Here is a 24487-nt window from a genome sequence, read left to right as displayed (position 1 = left end):
TATTAAACATACATTAAATCCATTTTCATTGGGTCATAATGCAAGAGGCAGCCTCCTTTCTCATTTACACAGGCTGAATTGGAGCTGCCAGCTAACCTCCCACGCAGTGTAAACAGAGCCTCGGTTCATGTTTTAGAACACCTTTGTTCAAAAACATTTAAATTGCTTAAGCAATATATAGTAGAACCACTTTACTTTCCTTCACACTTTATTGTTTTTTAAATTTATTTTAAAATGCCTCAAAATTTTTCCCGTGTTAGAAAATGTAACTAGCCACAGGAAGGTTATGATTCCCATTATTGCAGCTGAAATGGATGACACTAATTCCAAAAGGGGCAAATATTTTTCACAGGCAGTTAGACATTTGGGTGTTTTTTTTAAAAGATAGATTAAACATGTTTTAAAAATTGGTGTTATTTCATACAGCATGTTCTATTATTTATTATTGGACAAATAATTAATAACGTTTACAGTCAAAAACAGGCAAAGATTCAAAAAATCCAAAAAGGAGCCAGTGCTGTTTCAAAGAATCTGACGACTTGTCAGAGGTCTGCATTTTGTCTTCCTTCAGGAGTTTTTTCAGATTGTGTATGTCTACTGCCAAGCCTTATCCCAGACAGATTTATAATGGTCTTCTGCTCCTTGATTCAATGGATCTCTTCCCATTTGGGTGAAGTGAGCACACTGGGAATTGATTTTCATCTCCAAACTGTCATCAGCTTGTAGCAAGTTCTTGGTATCATCTTTCGTACTGGCTCATGCTGTTTTGCTGTTTGGACCAGAGACAATCAATGTAACAGCCTTGGAAAGTGCTGCCATTTTTGGGGGGTTTGGGGGGGCGGGGATGTGCACATTCCATTTCAGGACATCACTTGACTTCTTTAGTAGAGAATCATCTTAAAATACAGACCGATGCCAAAAAGGGCCTATGGGTGTAAATGTCAGTGCAACCCCAGTATAATGTACCATGCCTCACATGTGTCCTTGTTCTTCACAAAGTGGCAGCATTGATGATATGCTTTAACTCAGGACTGAGCCCCATTCTTACATTTTAGCTTGTTTTTTTGTATTTAATTACTTTACAATCAGTAACTTTCTAAAAAGCTGATGCTGTCTATGCTATGATATCTAACTTTTTCTTATTTCCAGTCTGCTCCTATGTTACATTTTGTTCCTTCTTTTATATTTTGATTTATTGAAAGGGCATTGAAACCCAGCCACTGGGGATGCACAAGCCAGTGTGTTTCTTTGTGCTGAACCCAAGCCTGGATAAATGGAGAGGGTTATGTCAGGAAGGACATCCGGTGTAAATTTTTGCCAAATCAATATGCGGACAACAATACAAATTTCCATACTGGATCGGTCGAGCCCCGGGTTAACAACGACCACCACCAGCACTGTTAGCCAACAGGGTGCTGGCGGAAACTGGGCTACTGTTGGTTGAAGAAGAAGAAGGAGAAGAAGAGGGGGGAAACATGTCCGGAGGCAGGAGGAGAGGAGGAAAGTAAAGAGAGTGGAATTGAGGGTAGGAACTCTGGATGTTGGCAGTATGACTGGTAAGGGGAGAGAGTTAGCAGATATGAGGGAGAGAAGGAAGGTTGATGTATTGTGTGTGAAAGAGACTAAATGGAAGGGGAGTAAGGCCAGGTGGATCGCAGGTGGATTCAAATTGTTCTATCATGGTGTGGATGGGAGGAGAAATGGGGTAGGAGTTATTCTGAAGGAACAGTATGTCAAGAGTGTTTTGGAGGTGAAAAGAGTGTCAGGCAGAGTAATGATTATGAAGCTGGAAATTGGAAGAGTAATGATGAATATTATTAGTGCATAAGTACCGCAAGTTGGGTGTGCAATGGGTGAGAAAGAAGATTTTTGGAGTGAGTTGGATGAAGTGATGAACAGTGTACCCAAGGGACAGAAAGTGGTGATTGGAGTGGATTTCAATGGGCATGTTGGTGAAGGGAACAGAGGAGACAAGGAGGTGATGGGTAGGTATGGTGTCAAGGAGAGGAATGAAGAAGGTCAGAGGATAGTGGATTTTGCCATGTAGATGGACATGGCTGTGGTGAATACATATTTTAAGAAGAGGGAGGAACATAGGGTTACATGCAAGAGTGGAGGAAGATGCACACAGGTGTATTACATCCTATTCAGAAGAGTCAATATGAAGGAGATTGAAGACTGCAAAGTAGTGGCAGGGGAAAGTGTAGTTAAGCAGCATAGGATGGTGGTCTGTAGGATGACGTTGGAGATCAAGAAGAGGAAGAGAGTGAGGGCAGAGCCAAGGATCAAATGGTGGAAGTTGAAAATGAAAGACTGCAAGGTTGAGTTTAGGGAGGAGGTGAAACAGGCACTGGGTGGCAGTGAAGAGTTACCAGACAGTTGGGCAACTACAGCAGATGTAGTAAAGGTGACAGCAAGAATGGTGCTTGGTGTGACATCTGGAAAGAAGAAGGAGGAAAAGGTGAAATGGGGAAGTACAGGAAAATATACAGAGGAAGAGGATGGCAAAGAAGAAATGGGATAATCAGAGAGATACAAAAAGTAGACAAGAGTAGAAGGAGATAAGGCACAAGGTGAAGAGAGAGGTGGTGAAGGCTAAAGAAAAGGCGTATGATGAGTTGTATGAGAGGTTGGACACTAAGGAGCGACTAAGGACTGTTCAGCAGTGTCTGATCTGCTCCACACCTCTGTAAATAATTTATGTTGTATACATGCATGCGTGATGTGACTACCCAATCAGTTGTCCCAATGGGTTTGTATCATACGTGTTTAAAAATAAAAAATAAAAAACTTCACTCAACATTGAAGTTTATGGCATGACCGTTTCAGTATCTTCATTTGAGGGGTACATTAGTGAACCATAATAATGTTATTATGAAAGTATTATGGAAATAGATTAATTGTATTTTGTGTCTTCAATGCTGCATTAAGCAATGTAATGCTTTGGGGGTACTGACTGAGACAACCACCCCCTTCCGCCCCCCTCCACTCCTATCCCTGCTCCGAGTATGTAACATTAATCCTTTGCATTATAGGCTTTGAAGGTTTTAGCTACTCATAATGAGCCAACTAGAACAGAGCCAATATCCTTAATTGAATTTCAGGAGCAGATAGATGGTCATTTCCGGAGGGTGGGCCTGAACTGCGTGTCTGCCTGTGGGGTTGCCAATAAGGATTCCAAGCTAATTTGTCTTGTGGTGGGTGCAGCAACACGCTACTCCACAAACTGAACCTGTTATCAAATTATGATGTCATGTTTACTTTATATTTCTTTTAACAAGTTAATTTCATTCCAATGTAGGGTTAGTCAAGAAGTATAATGATATAGTTATGAATTGACTGCTTTTCAAATGACTTTTGATGCTTTTTTGTAGGCTACTTTAGAAGCATGCTATCTAAGTAGGATTTTATGCTCGCTCATTGAGTGGCTGCTTATAAAAGGTTTTAAGAAGCACACAAGAAAATAGGATGTATTTTTGCTCATTAATCTTTATGATTTAATATTTTTGTGAAATGCAGCTCAGATATATGAAACTAATGTGAACCCGGTGAGAGTTTCGCGACACTATGATCTCTTCAGTATCATAATACCTGAGGTTAAGTTTCGCCCAACAATGTGAAAAATACATCTGCGCAAGTTATGAGCTTATTGAGAATGAACTCACGATAAATACTGAAAATCCAAATGAAACCAAAAACTATGAGTAACATGTGTTTGATGGATACAACTTGTATTTGGCTTGTTACAATGCAACTGTGCAGCATTATATTGTGTACGATGAAGTTCTGTTTGTTGTACTCTTGTGACTGGGCACTCTCAGGCATATTTATTGTAAATCAAAATTAATACAAGCTTTATTTGTATTTTAATTATGCATGTGCCCCCTCATGGAAATTCTGCTAAAGTTGTGCTGGCATCAATGTCAGTTTGCAGTGAAATTTGGCACCAATAGAAGGAATACAGATATCGAAAGAGTCCCATTTATAGTACACTGTTATTATATTAATTAACTTAATAAAATAAATGCAATTCATATTCAGATATTCTTCTACATGGTTTCAGATAATAAGGTTTTCAAAAAATGTCGTGTCTTGAACTCTGACCAAGTGTAGGTAGGTAAACAGTGTTGAAATTACGCTTCGTAATGTCTTAGTATATAGACGATGTGAACTGACAGCAAAATAAAAAACTGGATTGTGTGGTTGTTACAAATGGAAGACAAAGCACCAGCATGATAAGGTGCACTCACATGGCACAGACAGTATACCGCTGTGTACCTCCACCATTCCAAACTACTACAGACTTCTCTGGACAGATGTTCTCCTTTGATTGTCTCCCTCGGGACTATCACTGTCACTGCAGTACTTCACTTGGCTTATAACTGTTGTGTTACACCTTGGGTTTTTTTCAGTAAATTGTACTTATTTAGTGATTTAAAACTTTTTTTTAACTTTAAATTATTATTGCTCATGTTTTGTTATTATTTCTTTTAGACTTTTTTATTATTTGTTATGTGTATATGCTGCTATTTTCTGTACTTTTGTGGGTGAAGCTTTAGGAGGCGGGGCCACTCTGACGTCACTGCTGCTGGGTCCTCCTTATGACTTTATATGTCAAATAGAATGAAAACTCCGGCTAGTGGTGGGCATTTTGATTCACTTTATTGATTCAACTTTTTTGAATCAATTAATTTTATTAATTTGTCTTTTCAATCATAAGAAACAAACCTTGAGTGAATCAAAAATTATTATTTATGTAATCATAATATAAAATGCATATTTCTTAAATTATATACAAAACACATTGGTAAGTCATTTGTACAACATTAACCTCTTTGAAAGCATGACAATATGGTGAAAATGCATAATTAAAAAAGATACTATTTCAAGAATAATAAATGAACAAGAGTTATGTGACTTTTTCTTGGGTAATAATTCAGTGATTTATCTCGCAAATTTAATAAAAGAGAATATTATTACTCGTTCTCTGGTAATGATGTATTTCACAATCACTTATTCTCGGGTTATATTTGTCTTAACTCGGCAGGAAAACATATAACTGACTTCCTGAGTTTAACCAGAAGATGCATTCAAAAGGCAACACAAACAAACATAAAACAAAACAACAAAACAAAATGGACTGAAACCCAGACAAGAGGCAAAACTCACAGTCAAAATTCAGGCAAGAATTTGAAAACCAAGCAAGACACCAATATTTTTCACAAACAGAATACAGTAAAGGTTTAGAAGGATTTATCCACTGATCAGATAAAGTTCTGTGCCACACTGACCTTGTATGCCATCTGCTGATGAACTTGAGGTCAGGACCCCAGAGACAATGTCCCTAGAAACGTAAACTGCAATCCTAACAATGGTACGCAAAATGGCTTTACTTTAAACATCTAAATGATGGAGGCTGATGGCATCACTCATGTCCTTAGCACTCCGATTGAGCTCTACTGAATTAATTTCTTTGTGCCAGCAAATGGATTTCCATGATTCACTGAAAAGAGTTTTTTTAAACACAATGAATCATTCACAAATTGATAACCAGTAAGTCCAGCAGTGGAGCATTGAGTTAGTATTGGGAGTTTTCACTGAGTATTGATTTTTTAGTTTGATTTTACATTGTATTGGACTAGTATTGGTTCTTCCTTTGGGTTCTACTTTTGGATTGTGTATTGGGTCTTGTTTATTTTGAGTGCCTTTTTAGGCATATCCTTTGTTGTTCTTTGAGCATTTTGTTATAGGTCTCTTTTTTTGTTAATAAACTCCATCAGATTATAAGGATTCATTGCTACACTCTTGTTTACAATGCCAGAGTTTTAGTGGTTTCTCTCTCTTGTTGAGCATTTTGAGACATTTGTAATATTTTGAACTTTAAAAGCAAACTCACTAGTTTTAGGCCTGTGTGGCCTACAAGTAGAGGTTTGGGAACTCGCCACCCTGGGGTGGACCTCTTCTGGGCAGGCCACTGAAGGTCCTGGTCTGCTTGTGTGCCTTAATATGGAGGTGTCATACCTTTTTGCCCTGTCCGGAACTCAGTCATACAATGATAATACTGTGTGCTTAGTTTTGGCAACTTTTTATATCTTCTTAAGCAGTCAATGTTTGAAGATCTGAAAGCAGTGAAAGAGATAGCATTTAATTACATGCTGTAAAAAATGTATAAATCCATCCATGCATTTTCTAATCTAGTTATCTAGCTCAGGGTTGCAGTAAAGCTAAATAAATCAAAAAACTTATGGCATTTTGTATTAATACAATTTACAAAATTTTATGCTCATCTTTAAAGTTTAATGTTCATATTGAATCTCTCAGGATCTCCTTTAAACCACTTCTGGTTCTCCCTTTTATCAGGTGTCTCTGGGATATGTGATGGGAGAAGTCTGGGTGGTTGGGTGTCCTGGTTGGCTACTTACTGGATGTTCCTTGTATTTCAGTCTTCTAGTAGTCATGCTGCTCTTAGGCTTGGTCCTTGTCAGGAAGGCATCTTGAGTTCCTTGTCTATTGCCCTACTTATCTTCTGAACTCCTAGAATGTACAGGAGGAGGAATGAAGTGTGACATACACTGTAGTTAACTGAAAAAAATGAATCTGCCTTCCTAACATGTTAGTCTCTAACATGTAAAAGGTAAAGACAGAAAACTCATAGTGACCAGGGTGGGATCTCAGCACATATCTGTTAGACCTGCAAGGCAGCTTCACTGACTACTGTGCCAATTAGAGACCTGCCAACCAGTATGGGAAAAAAAGGAACATTTTACATACGATCTCAGGAATTCTTGGGTATGTGAGTGGAAAATTGGAAGATCTGAATTAAAACTGACACAGACATAGGGAGAATAAACAGACTTTACACGGACAATGAATGAATGTAGGATTTGAGGTAGGAATGCTGCATCTGTGAAATGGCATTTTGACCATTTAATATTTTAAATATGCAGTATTCTTCACTGTACTCTAACAGTTCTCATGTTACAAAGTTAACATTTAATGTTATGTAGGCTTTCTGTTTATTGAATGACATTATAACAAAATGTATAGATAAGTTTAAATGAGTTTAACAGTGACATGTAACTGTGAAGCAAAGCAACAGAAAAAATGTTACTTTACAGCAGAATTTACCTTTCTATCTTATAAACTGCCTTTTACTACCTGTCTATATTATATAGTGCCTTTTAATGCCCATCAATAACATATAGTGCCTTTCAATGTCTGTCTTCAGTATATAGTGCCTTTAACATCTATATGTCTAATATAGTGGTGTTTGTGACACATCTATCTAAAATATAGCACCTTTCACATGTATCTTTTATAATGTCATTTATTATCTGGCTTTCAGAAAGTGCCCTTCATTGTCTGTCTGTCTTTCTATTTATCCATCTGATATAGTGCCTTTCACATCCAGCTATCTATCTATCTATCTATCTATCTATCTATCTATCTATCTATCTATCTATCTATCTATCTATCTGTCTGTCTGTCTATCTATCTATCATTATATAGTGCTCTATCTATCTATCTATCTATATGAGTTGATTTTGAAATGGTAATTAGTTTGTACTAAGAATAGAGAGAGCAAAATCACAGTAGAGGGTCTTTTTAATGCTTACATATAATAATAATAATTTATAATTGTTAAATGATGAATGTGGCCTATTTCCAAATGTTTCAGGCAATTGTTTTATTTTTTTTGTAGAGTATGAAGCTTTATTTGGGTTATTAGTGGTGAAATAACTAATATATATATCAGATATTTGTTTTAATTTGGGTGGAGTAAGAGGGAGTGGTGGTGGTGATGCATTGAACCTTGTATTTAATAATATATATGGGGATAAGATGTGTGAAGAATTGTTCATATCTATCTATCTATCTATCTATCTATCTATCTATCTATCTATCTATCTATCTATCTATCTGATATAGTGACTTTTATATCTATCTGTCTTCGTTCTCTATCTGATATAGTGCTCTCTTTAAGCTTGTCAGTACTTTTTTTGTTGCTCATCAGTCAGATTCAGATTCGGTTCTTTTAGGTCGTCATTTTCCCGTCACATCCACTCAAACAGCCTATGCATTCACTGGAGTCAAATTATGCTTTAAAGGTTTTATTGAGACCTGTTTATTCGAGAAAAACAAGTCAGGTGTCTTCTCGATTGCTTCCTCAGAACAAAAATCAAAAAGAAACAACATGCAATTAAAACCTAAAATCTTTTCACAAAGGCACTCAAAAGAGGATTTACAACATCTGCATTAGCTAATGAAACGTTCACGTCTTTAGGGTGTGGGAGGAAAAGTAAAAAAAAAAACATGCAGAGATTATACGATTCCCGTTTGCCTACATATTGTTTTTATCTTACATAAAACCAAAAGGTGGACAATTACATTAAACATTACAGTGCTTATCTTGGCGCTTTATCTATGCTGCATATGCAGTATAGATAGATAGATAGATAATGTTTCCTCGGCATTACTTAACAGTCGCCTACGTTATTTTATCCTTAAAAGAATAAAATAAACTGTGTTCGCCATGACCTTGACTCAGGCTGCCCCTTTTTCCTAATTGTCCCCCAAACAGACGAGGTCACCGGCGCGCCCCCCGTGCCCTGTCACTGCCGAGTGTTGTCAACTGTTCGACACAGGCGGCGTTACGCATAAATAGCATTCAACTGTCCATCAAAACTAAATAAAAGTACTAAATAAAAGTAAGAGTTATATTGAAAAATAAATAAGTATTTACATGAAAGGTATTTTCTTTGTAAACTGGGTCTCGGCGACAGTAGCCATGTTTCTTAACCATTAGTTACCTTTGTCTACATGAAATTCGGCTCTATATGACATTTAAAGGGTCAGAAAAGGTTGACATTCTAGTGTGCTAATGTCATTAATTATTGTAGAAAATTACCGCATTTTTAAATTATCTTTTCATTTTAAAAGAACCGCATATAAGATTCCACATAAGTAAAAAGGATTTTGTCCACAGAAGTGCGCATAATGTAAAACGCTTTCTTTTAACCTTTAAAAAAATAACATCAAATAAATTTAGAAATCTAATGGTATCTTCAAAGGTAAAGAAACCGTACCAGAATATCATCTTTGTTCAATACCTGTAAACTTAAACGGACACTCGGTCTTCTGAGCAAAAGCAGATTTTAAGGGTTCAGATTGTATTAGATGAGTTGTATAATATAAAGGTGTTTATTATTATATACACAATTTACTTGAAACGAACTTAACTGTGTTCCTTTAAACACTCGGTGAATGTTACCTTTTGGCCTTCTTCAGATTAAATGAAATTACACAAATCCTATAGCAGCGTTGATGACGTTGTGGTAGCGAAGGTAATGTACATCACTCTATAAAAAGGAAACTTGATTAACAGTAACCGTTTGAAAATAAATTAAGTTATAAAGATAAAATGAAAAGAACATATCAGCCACAAATAAATATGAAAGTGTTTTTCCTTTAATGTAAAATATATACATAAAAAGGAGTGTTGTACGTAGAGAGGAGGAATCTGCTGCTCTTTCAAATCTTTTTTCACCTTAGTAATTAGTCGAAATCTTAAAGACTTAAGTTATTCTAAACGAAATTTCCATTACAAATGAGTTGAAGAGAAACAAAACTGGTAGGAAGCTAAATCAAAGTGACCGAGAGCGCCCAAATAACAAGAGGCTCGGCCCGCAGAAACTCGTGCGGTTCGGGTGGTTTCGATTGAGACAGAAGCCGCAGATTAAAGGTGATAAGCGGCCCTCATTTACAAAGATAAATCGTTAGATCGATCTTAAAACATCCATCATCATTAGTTAAGACTGGGATTTGCATTATTGTCATTCTCATTTAAACAAACGCAACCCTGAACATCGGCGAAAAAAAAAAAACTGAGCTCGTGTAAGAAATACTCATTGTACCGCAAATGGCCGCTTTAGTAAAACGGACCTGTTATTGGAGATGGGCGATGTTGTTTTTGCTGAAAAAAATGTTATTCCCATCTTCAACTTATTTTATTGCTGCTGAGCAAAATCTTAACTAAAGGGAAGTATGGTGGGATTTTTCTTTTAAGTACGACATGTGATTTTTAAATTATATGACCTGGCACATACGTATTCTTATATTAAATAACATATATATATATATATATATATATATATATATATATTATATATATTATATATATTATAATATATATATATTTTTTTTTTTTTACAAGTCTCTTGGTTCCAAGACCAAGATTGAGGCGGAAAAAATATACTTAGTCATTTTCCTTTCTGATACGCAGCTCTTTGTCTAATTGCAGTGTGTGAACATCCTTGGATTTGATCACAAGAGGGCGCACTCCACCCGACTTAAAGCATCAGTCGCGCAAATAGACGCGTTAACTTCACCGGGGTCCATTTGTGTCAAAATGCGCTTCTGTCTGTAGTACTGAATCCGCTTCGGTCTTCCAAACCATATCATCTGGAAGGTAGATTTGAAATGACTTTATTCTGTTTTATTAATGCGAGTAAAAAGAGAAAACAAAATATTAACGTTTGGGGAAATCGTTTTTAAAACTTGCAAGAACATATCTGGCTTACGTTTTCACATTTTATTTAACCTTTGAAGTTGATTTAAACTATAAACGAATCCTGTACATATTATCAGGTTATTGTAAAAATGCATGTTTTTTAAAGTGTTCCATGATATTTGTTTTACATAACTCTTTATTTAATAGATCATTCCCTCAGATTATCGACATGATGCTTTATTACTTCTTAAACTTTCCGTTAAACATTCTTTCCAAGTTGTTGAACAGCTGCTTCAAAGAGGTAATTCCCGTTCTGTTTATTTCGTGTATTCCCTCTCAGTTTATTTATGTCAGTTATTACCTGTAGTGTCCAAAGTGTTTATGGAAAAGTAATCGCCCAGCACAATGTTAAAGCTTTCATTTAATCAGATTTATATAGCGCCTTTGACAATTAATATTATTATAATTCGGTTTACACGGTAGTTATTCGCATGGCGCTTAATTTCAAAACAAATTAATTTACTTAAAGAAACAATACATCAGCTTTAAAAATCGAAGAAGACGTTAGCGTCATATGCGCTAATTATTGCAGGCTTACAATCTATCTATCTATCTATCTATCTATCTATCTATCTATCTATCTATCTATCTATCTATCTATCTATCTATCTATCTATCCAGTATATATATATATATATATATGTGTGTGTGTGTGGGTCTGTGTGTGTAATCCGTATACGATATAATTTAAACGCGCAAATGTCTGCATGTAAAACGGACTTGGAAAATATGATAATATGACAATTACTTCTGGATTAATTATTTGGATTTTTACCATCTAGATAATCTTCATTCGTTTAATACAGTAATTAAGACTGTCGGCGCGATGGTTTCTGTTCGACATTTTTCTCAATGCACACATTAAAAAGCAGACGAGTTCTCCTCAAAATATATTTAATTAACACTTGTGCTTCTTGGCATGTTGTCCAAATCCATTCCTTGTTAATAACAGGTGAAGAATATATAAAACGAAATTTGAGCTGCGTTAGGTCTCCAAGCTGAATGAGGCCGTTTCTCGTGAGTCGCTCTAGACGACCCAGAAATTACCTGTAGGTTTTATAAAAAGATAAACATAAAAGTAGAAGAAGTTTTAAAAAACACGTAGTCGGTGGTTATATGATCTGATGCCTTCACGTTGATATACAAATTGTGCTGTTTGAACACCAAAAAAAGCGCTTATATTCATAAACGATCCATAAAACAAATAAAATTCACAACTTCTGTCTTTGTACCACAGGCATATTTCTGCGTCCTCAGTAGTGGTTGAGGTTGGGGCTGAGTTACAGTTACTGAGAGCGTGTGTCCTGCGCTATGGCTGAATCATGTAGGCTTACTGTTTTAAAAATCGAGCCTTAATTCTCTCCGCGCCAGTTTGTAGTCTGCCAAAGGAGGACAACCAAATGGATTTGCTAATTTACGTTAAGCACTAGTGATTTTTGCGGTGTGGGTATTTAACTTTTCGTAAACGCCATGTCCTTTTGAATTGCAAGGCTTGCCTTTGCCCTCAGAGATGTACATTAGAGCAGAAGCACACACTCTTACGATTTCTGGTTCCTTAAGAACACTTTACTGGGTTGTGGGGTTCCACGCAGAACCGCTGCTTCACAATAATGTATTTCATTCTGGGAAAGGGCCTTTCCTTATAAAACTGGGGTTCCTGATATGGGGACAAAACATAAATCTGCACTGGCTACTTAGCAGGATACAACAGATCAAGAAAACGTGCACGCAACCTACATGATTGTATGTGGCAAGACATTACGAACAAATCGGTAATTCGCAAATATGTTATTATGTATTCATGGCCATGGCGTATAGAACATGTTACAGATCCAAGTAAATAAATTTTATTTCTGTAGCCTTTATGTGGTTCCCCTGTCCCTCTGAAGAACAAATCTGGCACTTTAATTAATGTTTAAAAGTCCAGTCTGGCCAACAGTACCATCTACAATAGTGCAGGTTGGTTCTGGTATCCTCATTAATACACCAGTCGATATGTAGCTCCATTTTTAAACAGGTATACATATTGAGCCGCTCTGTGCATGTGTGTGTGTGTGTGTGTTCACTCGTGTGGATGTTTTTTTAAACTTCCGTTTTAAGTAAAGAACGCTTTTGTCGTTTTTGTAATGCAGTGTAAATGGATCTGATAAGCTTTAGTTGATAGGGTGACCAATGAAAGATTCTACAGGAGATTTAAGAACAGCAGACTTTTAAAACAGTCTTATCAGTTTAATTCAGTGTATGCAAACACAGATAAACGGGAAAAACGGTAGATAGATAGACAGATAGATAGATGCCGTGGAATATTTACGATTTTAAAAGTGTTCTGATATATATTTGTCCTTTTTCTTGGCATTTAAACGTGTCAACCGAGACACCCCTGAACTTATCCTATTTGGAAATCCCTTTGCTTTTATGTTGCTATTTATACAATTAAATAAAAACAAATTACAAATAAATAAATACATTCTGTTTTGTGGTCAAAGTAGACGTAAAATAAAAAAATATTTGTCCGTTTTGGTGGCTTCCTTTCCTTTTTAGTCAAACAGTTGGGGGGATCATAACTATCCCGTCATGTAGTTGAAGCAGAATTCTTGACAAACTTTAAGTAGTGCCAGGATGAAACAATGCGACATCTTTGCTACCAGCTAAATACACGAGCCCGATGGACTGAACGGCCTCCTCTCTTTTGTTAAATTTCTTATTTTCCTTCCTTCTCCCCAAACTGCTCTACTTTCTGTACGGCTTTTTGAAGGTGCCAGGCAGCAGCTGACGGTACCCCCAGTCAATAGGCAAGTGGGCGAGCGGCGCAGAGGTGAGTCTATAATTAAAGCGCCGCTTCTGCAGGTTGTGGGTGGGGGGCGCGGTCCCCTCCGCTGGCAGTTGCTATCCAAACACAAATAAACAGAGTGCGAGATTGGCGTGCAGCTCCTCTGAGCAGGCGTGTCGATGGGCGTGGTCTAAAAGACCGCACCCCCCACTCTGAAAAGTGGCCGTTGTGCCACCGGGCTTTCAGACTCGAGTCAAACTTCAGCAAGCATCTGGGAGCAAAGTGCGGTGCGCTCTGTGTGACTGTTTCGTTCGCTCCGTGTCTCTCTTTTATCTCTGAGTTAGTTTTGCTGATTTTCCTCTTTTCGGCTTTCATGCAAAGGCATGAAGTGCGTAAGAACGAAGCCGAGAAGGTTTTGCTGACATTCGGTTGGACTGCTTCGCTAAAACACGCTGTGTGGATTAATGAAATTCAGCAGAAATCACTGCTGGCGACCTTCGGCAGTCTGCGTTGTGGGGTAAGATTTCTCTTTCAGTTTGAAGGTAACTGAGTTGCTCTTTAAAGCTGTTAATATCCCACGATGATAGGGTCTCGTGCATCCCACTATACAGTACGATAGTTTGAACTTGGGCGTGAACATTTTTATTTTTTTTTCTTCCAAAAGTGACTTACTGATTTCCTTCGTTTTCTGTAGTTCGTGAAAATAATAATTGCGCATAGTGCTTTGTTAAAAAAGGAAAAATAACCCCACTCCACATAGGCATAGAAAGCACATGACACGAATGATCCGATCACAGAATGGCAATCGTTTCCAAGTGAAAAGAGATTAAGACATCCAGCTTATTACACTAGTTACAAGCCATCCATCCATGCGCATGCATTCAAAACATCGTATTTATTCAGTGCGAAGTCTTAGACATGCAGCAACGTGTGTAAGGAAGGAGCCAGTCCTATACGGAACGCCAGCCGATGTCAGAGAGCCCTCATTTTAACAAATGCAAGAAAATCTTTCATTTCTAGTGCTGGCCAGGGACTCCTGCAATGCTAAGAAACGTATTTGAAAGCAGTTAAACTGTTAGCGCTCATATGATGCGATGTCACCAACTGTAAAAGAGACTTTACTTAACTAAACGCAACGCGCCACATCTAGTCAATTTCTGAAACGTTTGCTTCTTTCCAATGTCCCCAAAGCCTAGCCAATGGTTCCAGGCAGCAGCCTGTTCCGAAATCGGGACTGGTTTAGTGTCACCAAACAACATAAAAGCTATGTCTTTTAGGCTGTGGGAGAAAAGCCCTTGTGAAAATTGGAAGGACATGAAGAGTATGCAAACAAATCCCATCGTAACTCGGAAGAGAAATCCACAAGGATTCAACCGGTCGATAACTCTGACCTTACCCTCCTTAACTCGGCGCGTTTAAATGAACTTTTCAATTCTCCGGCAAACTCTAAGAAAGTGTCTTGCTGAACTCCAGTTACACGAACATAAAGTAAAATGCTAGGAGATGTTATCTGCAGTAACATTATTTTGAATCAAATAAAAAAATATGCGCGAATGCTTTTATTGAACTATCTGACACACAGAAGACGAATGTCAAAACACACTGGTAATTCGTGCACGTTTTGAAAAACTAGGCATTGTCCTATAGAACAAACCCAATAATGTAACTTAAGAAAAAATCTTTTTAATTTTTTCCTTTTTCCCAGAATAACAGTATGAGGTGTCTATAAAAAGATATTTGACTTAGTGCTTCATTTTATATTTACAAAAATGTGTTACCTTTTTGTATACTGATAAATAAAAAAATAGGACATTTACTAATTTGTCTTTTAGATATATTACAGTTTTCATGAAAATAAATAATTACATATCCATTAGGCAGATGCATGAACAGTTCGCATTTGTAAGTGTTTATTGAATTCTGTGTAATGCTTGACTCGGTAGTGAATCTTAATATCGTCTACAAATAACATCCAACGTAAAAATAAAAAAGATTGAAAATACATTTTAGTATCTACAGTGATGCTTTGTCGGACTCAAATGCAGTAATTTATTTCCAATAACAAATCGTACGAGTTACTAGTAAGTGCAAAATCCCCTAAATATGTAAGAAATGTTTTAGAGGGATTTATGTAATGCAGTTTACAGACATGTTACCGTCGTGCAGTCAGCGCTGCCGTAGACATTACTGTCATTTCCACGGATATCGATGAATGACTTCGAGTTCTGCATATTTAAGCAACCAAAATGTTTTACTTTTTAAGTCGTACAACGTAGTGATTTGTTACCAATAAGATATTTTAACTCTTCTTACAATAAGGTGGCATGCATCACATGCATAACATTGAAAAACGACTAAGACGCAAGACAAGTCTCACTTTACTGAAGTGGAGTTACGGAGTCGACACCGCGCAGATCTCATTGATCACACCGGGGTGAGCCTCGAAGAAAGAGCGGAATGTCAGAAAAACAAATGCATTAAAAAAGAGATGACGAGGAAGAAAACGGCCGTAGACTAACTCACACCTTTCAACTCCGTTAAAGCAAAATCGTATTTGCTGAAATTACAAGTGAGAGTATTTTTAATGGCAACTGATTAATATTGCAGGTTTCCTGAAATGTGAGAACATTTTCTACCATCGGTATTTATTAGTGTGTCAAAGTCATGACGGTTTAATGAAATAACTTGTGCAGGCCTGGCGTACGATCCGTTTAGACTGCCATCTACCACAAAATGGACTTTTGAATCAGAAAGATGTTCTTTTGTAATTTTCTTACAATTTTATTTGTAAAGCACATTGTGCAGCAACGTTCAGTATAGTGGATGTACATAAAAACTATACATATATTATGTAAGTATATATGTGTGTGTATAATTTAATTAAGTATACTTTTGTTAAAAAAATAAGTTTATTTAACCATATATTTGGTTTTATATATACAGTATATATATGTAACTATATATATACATATTTATATGTATGTATATATGTGTGTGTATAATATAATTAAATTAAGGATATATTTTGTTAAAAATAAGTTTATTTAGCACCTTTGTCATATATATAAAATGAAAATGGGAAATACACTCATTTTACCAAAAGACACAATTAATTCAAATAAATTAACTGCGGTTTTGTTTAAAGGTAAGTGTCTTCATTAATTTATCACGCAAGTATCATAATTCATTAATTTATCACTAAAATATGAGTAAAACTAAGGTACACAGTTCTTTGGTAAATAACAGATTAAATGAGTACGAAAGGCGCTATATAAAAATATTTGATATACCGTGAGCAAGTCTCTTTACCTGCCTAATTAAAAAATAAGAACATAACAAAAATGTGCAACCGTTGTATCTCAAATGTTCTAAATATTATCGGATTAAGACGTCAGCTAAATAATAATAATAATAATAATAATTATAATAATAAAACACAAGTATTATCAACTTTCTCGGTTCGTGACACTATAGTACAGAGCTCATATGTCGGGAAATAAAGGATTAAATCAGCACGGAAGTCGCTGTATGGAATTATTTGAAATTTAAGTAAAAATTGATTGACTAACTATTGATTGGTACTACGCCTTAATTACTTAATAGTGTGTATTCGTTTGATCAAATCCGTAGTGAAGTCTGGAAGGTATAATGTAATATTTCATCAGGCGCTATATAAAAGTATGTGTTTCTTTAATAAAACAATCCTTGAAGTTGTATTTAAGCATATATACACAAATATTGTATGAAGGTTGATTTTTAAAATATCACAGTCCTTCAGCATGAAAGACACCAATATACAGTACGAATATATCTACAAATAAAACAGGCAGGCGCAGTGCTTAAGGCTGTGGACTTCAAACCCTGAGACCGAGACTGAGTCCCTGAGCAATTCACTTCACCTGCCTGAGCTCCAAGTGGAAAAAACAAAAGCAAACAATTGTAACCAGTTGTGTTTGCTGCTGTAAGTTGTTTTGTCGTTGTATGTTCTAAGTCACCTTGGATAAAGGCGTGACAAGTAAGAAATAAAAATAATATAAGCACCATAAACGTATGCGGTTTAAACGAACGGGCTAGAATTAGGTGAAACTGTCGTTAAGCGTTCATTGGTAAGTAACGATTGAATCAGCATGGAAGGCGCTATACAAAAACATTTGAAAAAATCAGTAAAATAATAGATTAATTAATCAATGGTATTACCACTAATATTATTTTGGCAGTGCTAAAATCCACGTAATCGAGTCCGGATTGAAATCTGGAAGGTATAATATAATATTTCATCAGGCACTATATAAAAGTGTACCTATACCAGAAAACCGATTGTTGTATATTGCTATTAAAGTATATAAGTATAGATGATATAATTCGTTAAAATGAAACTCTTCCCAAAAATGGGTGCTGTAATTCATAAATGGTAGAGGCACCATATCGAATTATGGTTTTTTATTGTAGGGTGTGAAATTCATTCAGCTGAGGTTGTCCCGGCGACTAAAGGGATGCTCTCATCCATTTGAAATCGGCTGTTGGTTTGAATGAAAGGTTTACACGAGATGGTCGAAGGTCTAGTGAACAGGGTGCATATTTGTAGCAAACACTTCAAATGCTGCAGGTAAACGAACCCACCTAAGCGTCGGCGGAGTGGCAGAGTGACACTTTTCACTCCCGCTTATCTTTGGACGAATGGGATTTCTTCTGAAATTAGGCGGTGGGTGGGGTGTGAGCGAAACACGAAGTGTGAGGATAACCTTTTGCTTCGGAGAGGCGCCTTGAGCCCAGACGCAGTTGTGCCCTTAATTAAAGATAACTTGCCGTGATTTACAGTCTGAAGTGGCTCGAGAGGCTGCCATGACGTGTTAGGTGGCACTACGTCTCCAAGGTAGGTCGTCCTCGAAGGACAGAAATAGCTTGGTGGTGGAGTTGATGAAGGTCTCGCTAGGCTTGTGGTCAGTTAGTAGCCACGGCGAATTTTTTTTGGTTACACTGTTATTTATTCTTGGTTTGTGATGTGTCCATTCTGTTAATACGTATTAAGGATTGAGTGCTAACTATGTAGAAGTTAATAAACGGTGGGCAAGTATAACGTTGCATGTCAAATTATGCAGAGTTTGATTGACATAAGGTTATAGAGGGTAAGGGTGCTCTGATGGAGGCTTTGAACTGACACCAACTCTTAGTAACTCTGACCCCTGGAAAGTGATTTCAGTTTGCTAACTATCGTGTTTTTTGTTTTTTTTTTTTTTTTGTCTGTCTTCTATGCAGGATCCAGGTTTTAGAAATCTGCTCTCATCCACGGATCCTCCTTTGCCGGACAGCGGGACTATGGGAAGTAAAGCGCTGCCCGCTCCCATCCCGCTGCACCCCCCTCTCCAGCTCACCAATTACTCCTTCCTCCAGGCAGTTAACACCTTCCCAGCTGCTATGGACCATCTTCAGGGCTTGTATGGGCTGAGTGCGGTGCAGACCATGCACATGAACCACTGGACGCTAGGCTACCCTAACATGCAAGGACTCCGTTCTACAATAACTGAGATGGCAGCCGCACAAGGGCTAATGGACGCCAGATTCCCGTTCCCGGCGCTGCCACTGGCAGCACATCTCTTTCACCCCAAGCCGGGCGTGGCACACGTTATACCCGCCCTGCACAAAGAGCGCCCTCGGTTCGACTTTGCCAACCTTGCCATCGCGGCCACCCAAGAGGACCCACCCAAGTCCGGGGACCTTGCTAAACTGACCGGAGCCATCTCAGAAATCAGCAAACTGTCCCCCGATAGGAAGCCCACGAGGGGTAGGCTGCCATCCAAAACTAAAAAGGAATTTATCTGCAAGTTCTGCGGCAGACATTTTACCAAATCCTATAATCTGCTCATTCACGAACGGACTCATACGGACGAGCGGCCGTACACCTGCGACATCTGCCACAAGGCTTTTAGGAGACAAGACCACCTCAGGGACCACAGGTAAGGACAGCTGATTGTTTGTGTTTGAAGTGTGCATTCCGTGTGTTTTAAAGCTCGCGTGTTAAGACACGAGTATACAGTTTTAAAGTAGCAGAAAGAACGATGTGATTGATGCCAGGCAGCAGACGAGCGCAGCTCTCGGCAAGTCGGGCGACCAGTGCGCATGCGGCTTCATCGGCACTTTGCACCGCATCCCGTGACTTTGACGTGCCCAATGTAATCGTGTCAAGTGTGCCTGTGAAAAAAGACCACTGGAACGTCTTTAAAAAAAAGAACGGTCTGGGCGTACCCGAACTGTGAGCTCTAAACAGCCTTGAAATGCAGCCGACCCTCGACAGCGCTGCAAGGCGGCCCACCGGAGGCTCTGCCGTGCAAAGGCTGCTTTCGGTTTGGAAGACCAGAGGGCACGTACTAACTGGAGCACTTCTGTTTGTTTTCAGATATATCCACTCTAAAGAGAAACCTTTCAAATGTCAGGAATGCGGGAAGGGATTTTGTCAATCGAGGACATTAGCGGTGCACAAAACCTTACACATGCAGGTAAGTTGGCTTCTTTAAAGTTTGATGTTTTACAAAAGACTAGCAGGTTGGGTTTAAAGCGGCATGACTGAGGGAGCTGTCTGTATTGCAAGGGAACATCACACATGATTATTTACTAGTGAAAACACGCGCACCTAAGATCCTAAAAGACCATTTACATTTTATTAGCTTTGTGAATTTCCACAACATATCAGATCATAGACTCCAAACACCAGCAGAGATCATGGTCCTAGCCCCACTAGTTCACGGGTTATCATGTGACAGATGCAGACACTAGCATGGATGGTGCAGTGGCAGAGCTGTTGCCTCTCAGTTAGAAGGCCTTGGTATTTCCTGTGTGGTTTTGCATGTTCTCCCTGTGGCTGAAGGCGCTCCACGTTCTTCTCACAGTCCGAACATCTGCAGGTTAGGTGGACTGGTGATGCTAAGTTGGCCATTGTGAGTTTGTCTTCACTCTGCGAAGAACTGGTGCTACGTCCAGGGATTACTCAGTGGCATTGGTGGGCTTAAGTCCCTGTTGTTTTTATCTGTTTTTTATGACGTTTTGTCGACCTCCGTGCTCTTCAATTTAATATACTATAGTTTGAGGAGACTAAGGCCCTCTTCTTCTTCTTTTAGCTGCTCCTGTTAGGGGTTGCCACAGCAGATTATATGTGGAATAAGGCCCTAATACCTTCAAATACTAGAAATGCTCTTGGGAATGTTTTTTATCTTGTGCAGAGATAAGCTGCAGCTTCCATACGACCCTGCTCAGGGTATAGCGTGTTTGGAGAATGGACGAAAAGGAATTGATATATAGATTAACTGGCCGAGTCCTTCATCCACTTAGGTGTTTTAGAAGATCGGGATGCATTACGGTTCTCTGCATGTTATTTTACACAAATAGAGCAAATGACTTACTAAGTCGGAGATGGGCAATGAACTGTTAAATCTGGTGGTTTAATGTCCATTGGCCTACACTTTTTTGGCATAGCTGTATACTGTCGGAGTAGGCAGGGAGTGCATAGTATGCTTTATTTATCCATCCGTACATCCATCCATCTTCCTAACCTGCTTACTCTGGGCAGGGTCTCAGGGCAGCTGGAGTCGATCCCAGCAGTCATCAAGTGCAAGGCAGGAATAACACCTGGACAAGGTGCCAGTAGGTTTTGCTCCATTTTTGACACTTTTTGTACTACTCTTCCATGTAGTCTTGCATAGCTTTTAAGCCTTTAGACTGAGGTTGTGGGTTCAAATCCCAGTAGTGACACTTTGTGACCCTGAGCAAGTCACGTGTCCTACCAGCACTCCAGTTGGAAAAGAAAAAAAAAAACGCAACTGATTGCATCTCGAGTGTTGTTCTAGATAAAGGCGTCAGCCAAATACTGTAAGTAAAAGTGTCAACTAATGAAAGACTTGTAACTTATGAGAATTAATTTATCAATATTAGGGAACCAACAGGGCACTGATTCTGAGCCCATAAACAAAGTGTATTTATTTTTCATTGTAAATCAAATACTGCGTTGGGCTGGCGCCCTGCCTGGGGTTTGTTTCCTGCCTTGCGCCCTGTGTTGGCGGGGATTGGCTCCAGCAGACCCCCGTGACCCTGTAGTTAGGATATTGCAGGTTGGACAATTGATGGATGTAAATCAAGTAATCATCTTCTTTTATTATAATTGAAAGTAAAACAAAACGTTGCTTAAGTGTATTAGAGTAGTTTAATAAACGTAAAAAGCATTGACATTACAAGGTTACAGTGTCTCCTCAAGATAGATAGAGATAGAGAGATAGAGAGATAGATAGATAGATAGATACTTTATTAATCCCAAAGGGAAATTCACATAATTCAGCAGCAGTATACTGACACAAAGAATGACCAGATAATAGTATTTACGTATTTAAGTTATTAGTCTTTCCCTTTTTCTTTCTTGGCAGTAGTAATAAATATGCTGGGGCTTTTATGGCACTTGGGTTTGTGTGCGTTTGTTACACAGTGTGTTCTTGTCCTAATAATTACTGTTTAGAAAACGTTAAAATGGTCATCTTGATGGAAGCTTGTCTTCCAAAACCATAAAAAATGCAATTTACTTCTAGATTTTGCAGCAGGCTTTTTATCATAAGGGTGTCAGCACGTTCAAGTGGCCGCGTGATGTCATTATTTCCAAAGATTTTTCAAACACAGCTTTTGGAGGACATGTTACTACACTCCTTAAAATAAAAGTTCAAAAGTGGGTCGTCTGAGCAGCACCAACTGGGAACCAACTCTGGATCCCAAAAGAACCATCCATGTGAAGGTTCCAGAAAGAAACTTTATTAATTTAGATCAGTAGCAGATTCCACAAAGAGGCGAGAACTGACGAAAACAGATTTGTCAAAACCCAAAGATTTCTTGATTTTGAAAAAGTCTCTTACTGCGTACAGTAACTGTGGCTAAGTTCAGGTTTTCTGTTGTATCCGGCTACTTAAATAAATAAAATGTATTACTTACTAGACATTAAGGACAAATTAGGACCCTTTTCAAAGCCCAAAGAGCCAGTTTCTTATGCAAAGAATCAGTTCCAGAGTTGAATGGTCCCCTGTCAGGCTCTGGCTCTACAAGGAACCACACAGCCCAGTAAAGCGCCATTAAACATCTGTTATTTTTGGAGGTGTGGAACAAAAAGTGACAGGTTTTCATTATTGAAGCTGGTGATTATTTGTAGTAATACGTGAACCCTTCGGTTTTATTAGGTATTGATGACCATTGAGACAAACAGACATCACCTCTCAGTGGTGCGTCAGAAAGAACTCGTTGATGTTGACAGGTGTCACGTTTTAACTGCATTTGACAGAAACGTCGAGGGGGCGAATCATTCCTGTAGCTTTTTGGGGAGGCCGTATCTCAATTTAAGAAAATGCACTCAACTGTCGAACAGAAGTGACACTCAAACTTTCATTCAAGATCTCTGTGTGCTTCATTCTGCTTGACTCAGAATTGCCACATAACGATATACATTCAGATTCTCTATCAGTCATGTCCCTGTGTGCTTATACTTCATTTTCCTGCTCCATTTTTAAAAATTCCTGTCCATATCATCTGGAAAGCAGTAAGATCTTTGGATTAAGTTAGACTACAGCCAAGTTATGTGAGGATTAATACTTTGCTTGCTTCAAATCTAAACAGGAATCTCCTCACAAATGTCCCACATGTGGAAGAACCTTTAATCAAAGAAGTAACCTGAAAACTCACCTTCTCACCCATACAGACATCAAGCCCTACAGCTGCGAGCGATGCGGGAAGGTGTTCCGGCGCAACTGCGACCTGCGGCGGCACAGCCTGACACACAGCCCCCTCCAGGAGTACTAAACCTGCACACGGGAGGGCAAAAGCTCACAAATGGGAGAACTAAGCGTGAAGCACAAGGGACTAACCCTCCATCCTTTGCTGCCTTCTACAGACTCTGGCACCGTGCAGAAACTGAAGTAGTTCTGGAGACATACGGTGCCGTGGCGTGCTCTTCCTACATTCGGCTCGCTTTTTCAGAGCTGCTGTACATATATGTAAATACATATACTTTTTTGTTTTTATATGTTTTTTATACAAATTGTAAAAGTTTTCCATGTCGAAAATATGTTTAAATGTATTTTAGAAATAAAAGAAAGTACTATTCTCATCTGGTTGTTGGTCTGTCTTGGGCTACTGGTTTACTACTGTATGGTGTGTGGAGAAGTAATGAACGGCGCTAGAGACAAATGGGATCAGGGTGTGAACCAAGAAGGGGTTTATTTGTGTCTGGAATAGGATTCTGGCTTTACACATTATATAGTGCTCTCCATGACTAACTGTATAATAAAACACTTTTAATACATTTGAAAATGCAGTTGTTATCAATAATTAATGCTAAAGGTTTTCTTCATGGTAGACAGTTGCACCCTTAGAAAGTGCCAGAAAGGTTCTTCAGGGGCGGCACGGTGGCGCAGTGGTAGCGCTGCTGCCTCGCAGTTAGGAGACCCGGGTTCGCTTCCGGGTCCTCCCTGCATGGAGTTTGCATGTTCTCCCGTGTCTGCGTGGGTTTCCTCCGGGCGCTCCGGTTTCCTCCCACAATCCAAAGACATGCAGGTTAGGTGGATTGGCGATTCTAAATTGGGCTTGGTGTGTGGGTGTGTCCTGCGGTGGGTTGGCACCCTGCCCAGGATTGGTTCCTGCCTTGTTGGCTGGGATTGGCTCCAGCAGACCCCCGTGACCCTATTCGGATTCAGCGGGTTAGGAAATGGATGGATGGGTTCTTCAGAGCAATGCCTTATGGGAACTGTTTTTGGTCCCCAAGCAAACCATTCACATGAAGGTTCCAGAAAGAACTTTTATTTATTTAGACCCATAACAGACTCCAGAAATCATCCAGAATAGATGTCACAGATCTCCAGCAGACCCCCGTGACCCTCTGTTAGGATATAGCGGGTTGGAAAATGACTGACTGGCTGACTGATTTGTGAAATACCGAGGTCTTCATCATTTCAAAAGGCCTCTTGCTGCATGGGCTAAGTTCAGGTTTTCATGATCTGATACTACACATTAAATATTTCTGTTTAGTTCCCATATCGGGAACCTTTATAAAACCCAAAGCCTCAATTTCAGATGAACAGAACTCTTTGCACAATGAAATCGATGCTTCTACGAGGAAACCCACAACTCCA

At 38.6% G+C, this 24487-nt stretch overlaps 1 protein-coding gene across 3 annotated transcripts; it reads left to right on the top strand.

Moving 5' to 3' along the window:
• Positions 1–13598: 13598 nt before the first annotated feature.
• Positions 13599–23466, top strand: osr2 (odd-skipped related transciption factor 2). Of its 3 annotated transcripts, none has more exons than XM_039737108.1 (4): positions 13599–13857; positions 18597–19294; positions 19735–19834; positions 23059–23466. In XM_039737108.1, the coding sequence occupies exons 1-4, from the start codon at positions 13714–13716 to the stop codon at positions 23131–23133; spliced, it is 1017 nt and encodes a 338-aa protein (XP_039593042.1). In that variant the 5' UTR covers positions 13599–13713; the 3' UTR covers positions 23134–23466. The 3 variants fall into 3 exon arrangements, with proteins under 3 accessions (XP_039593042.1, XP_039593041.1, XP_039593043.1); XM_039737107.1 differs by having other exon boundaries at positions 22977–23466; XM_039737109.1 differs by lacking the exon at positions 13599–13857 and adding an exon at positions 16813–18213 and having other exon boundaries at positions 22977–23466.
• Positions 23467–24487: the final 1021 nt, after the last annotated feature.

This window comes from Polypterus senegalus, chromosome 15, assembly GCF_016835505.1.
Source record: "Polypterus senegalus isolate Bchr_013 chromosome 15, ASM1683550v1, whole genome shotgun sequence".
Classification (NCBI taxonomy): Eukaryota; Metazoa; Chordata; class Cladistia; order Polypteriformes; family Polypteridae; genus Polypterus; species Polypterus senegalus.
The sequence above is the reverse complement of the archived record's forward strand: the minus strand, read 5'-3'. Positions and strand labels throughout refer to the sequence as shown.

Coding starts and splice junctions, on each gene's coding strand:
- osr2 (XM_039737107.1), top strand. CDS start 13,714: ATGCAAAGGCATGAAGTGCGTAAGAACGAAGCCGAGAAGGTTTTGCTG. Junction 13,858..18,596: donor TCGGCAGTCTGCGTTGTGGG/GTAAGATTTCTC, acceptor TCTTCTATGCAG/GATCCAGGTTTTAGAAATCT. Junction 19,835..22,976: donor ACAAAACCTTACACATGCAG/GTAAGTTGGCTT, acceptor AAATCTAAACAG/GAATCTCCTCACAAATGTCC.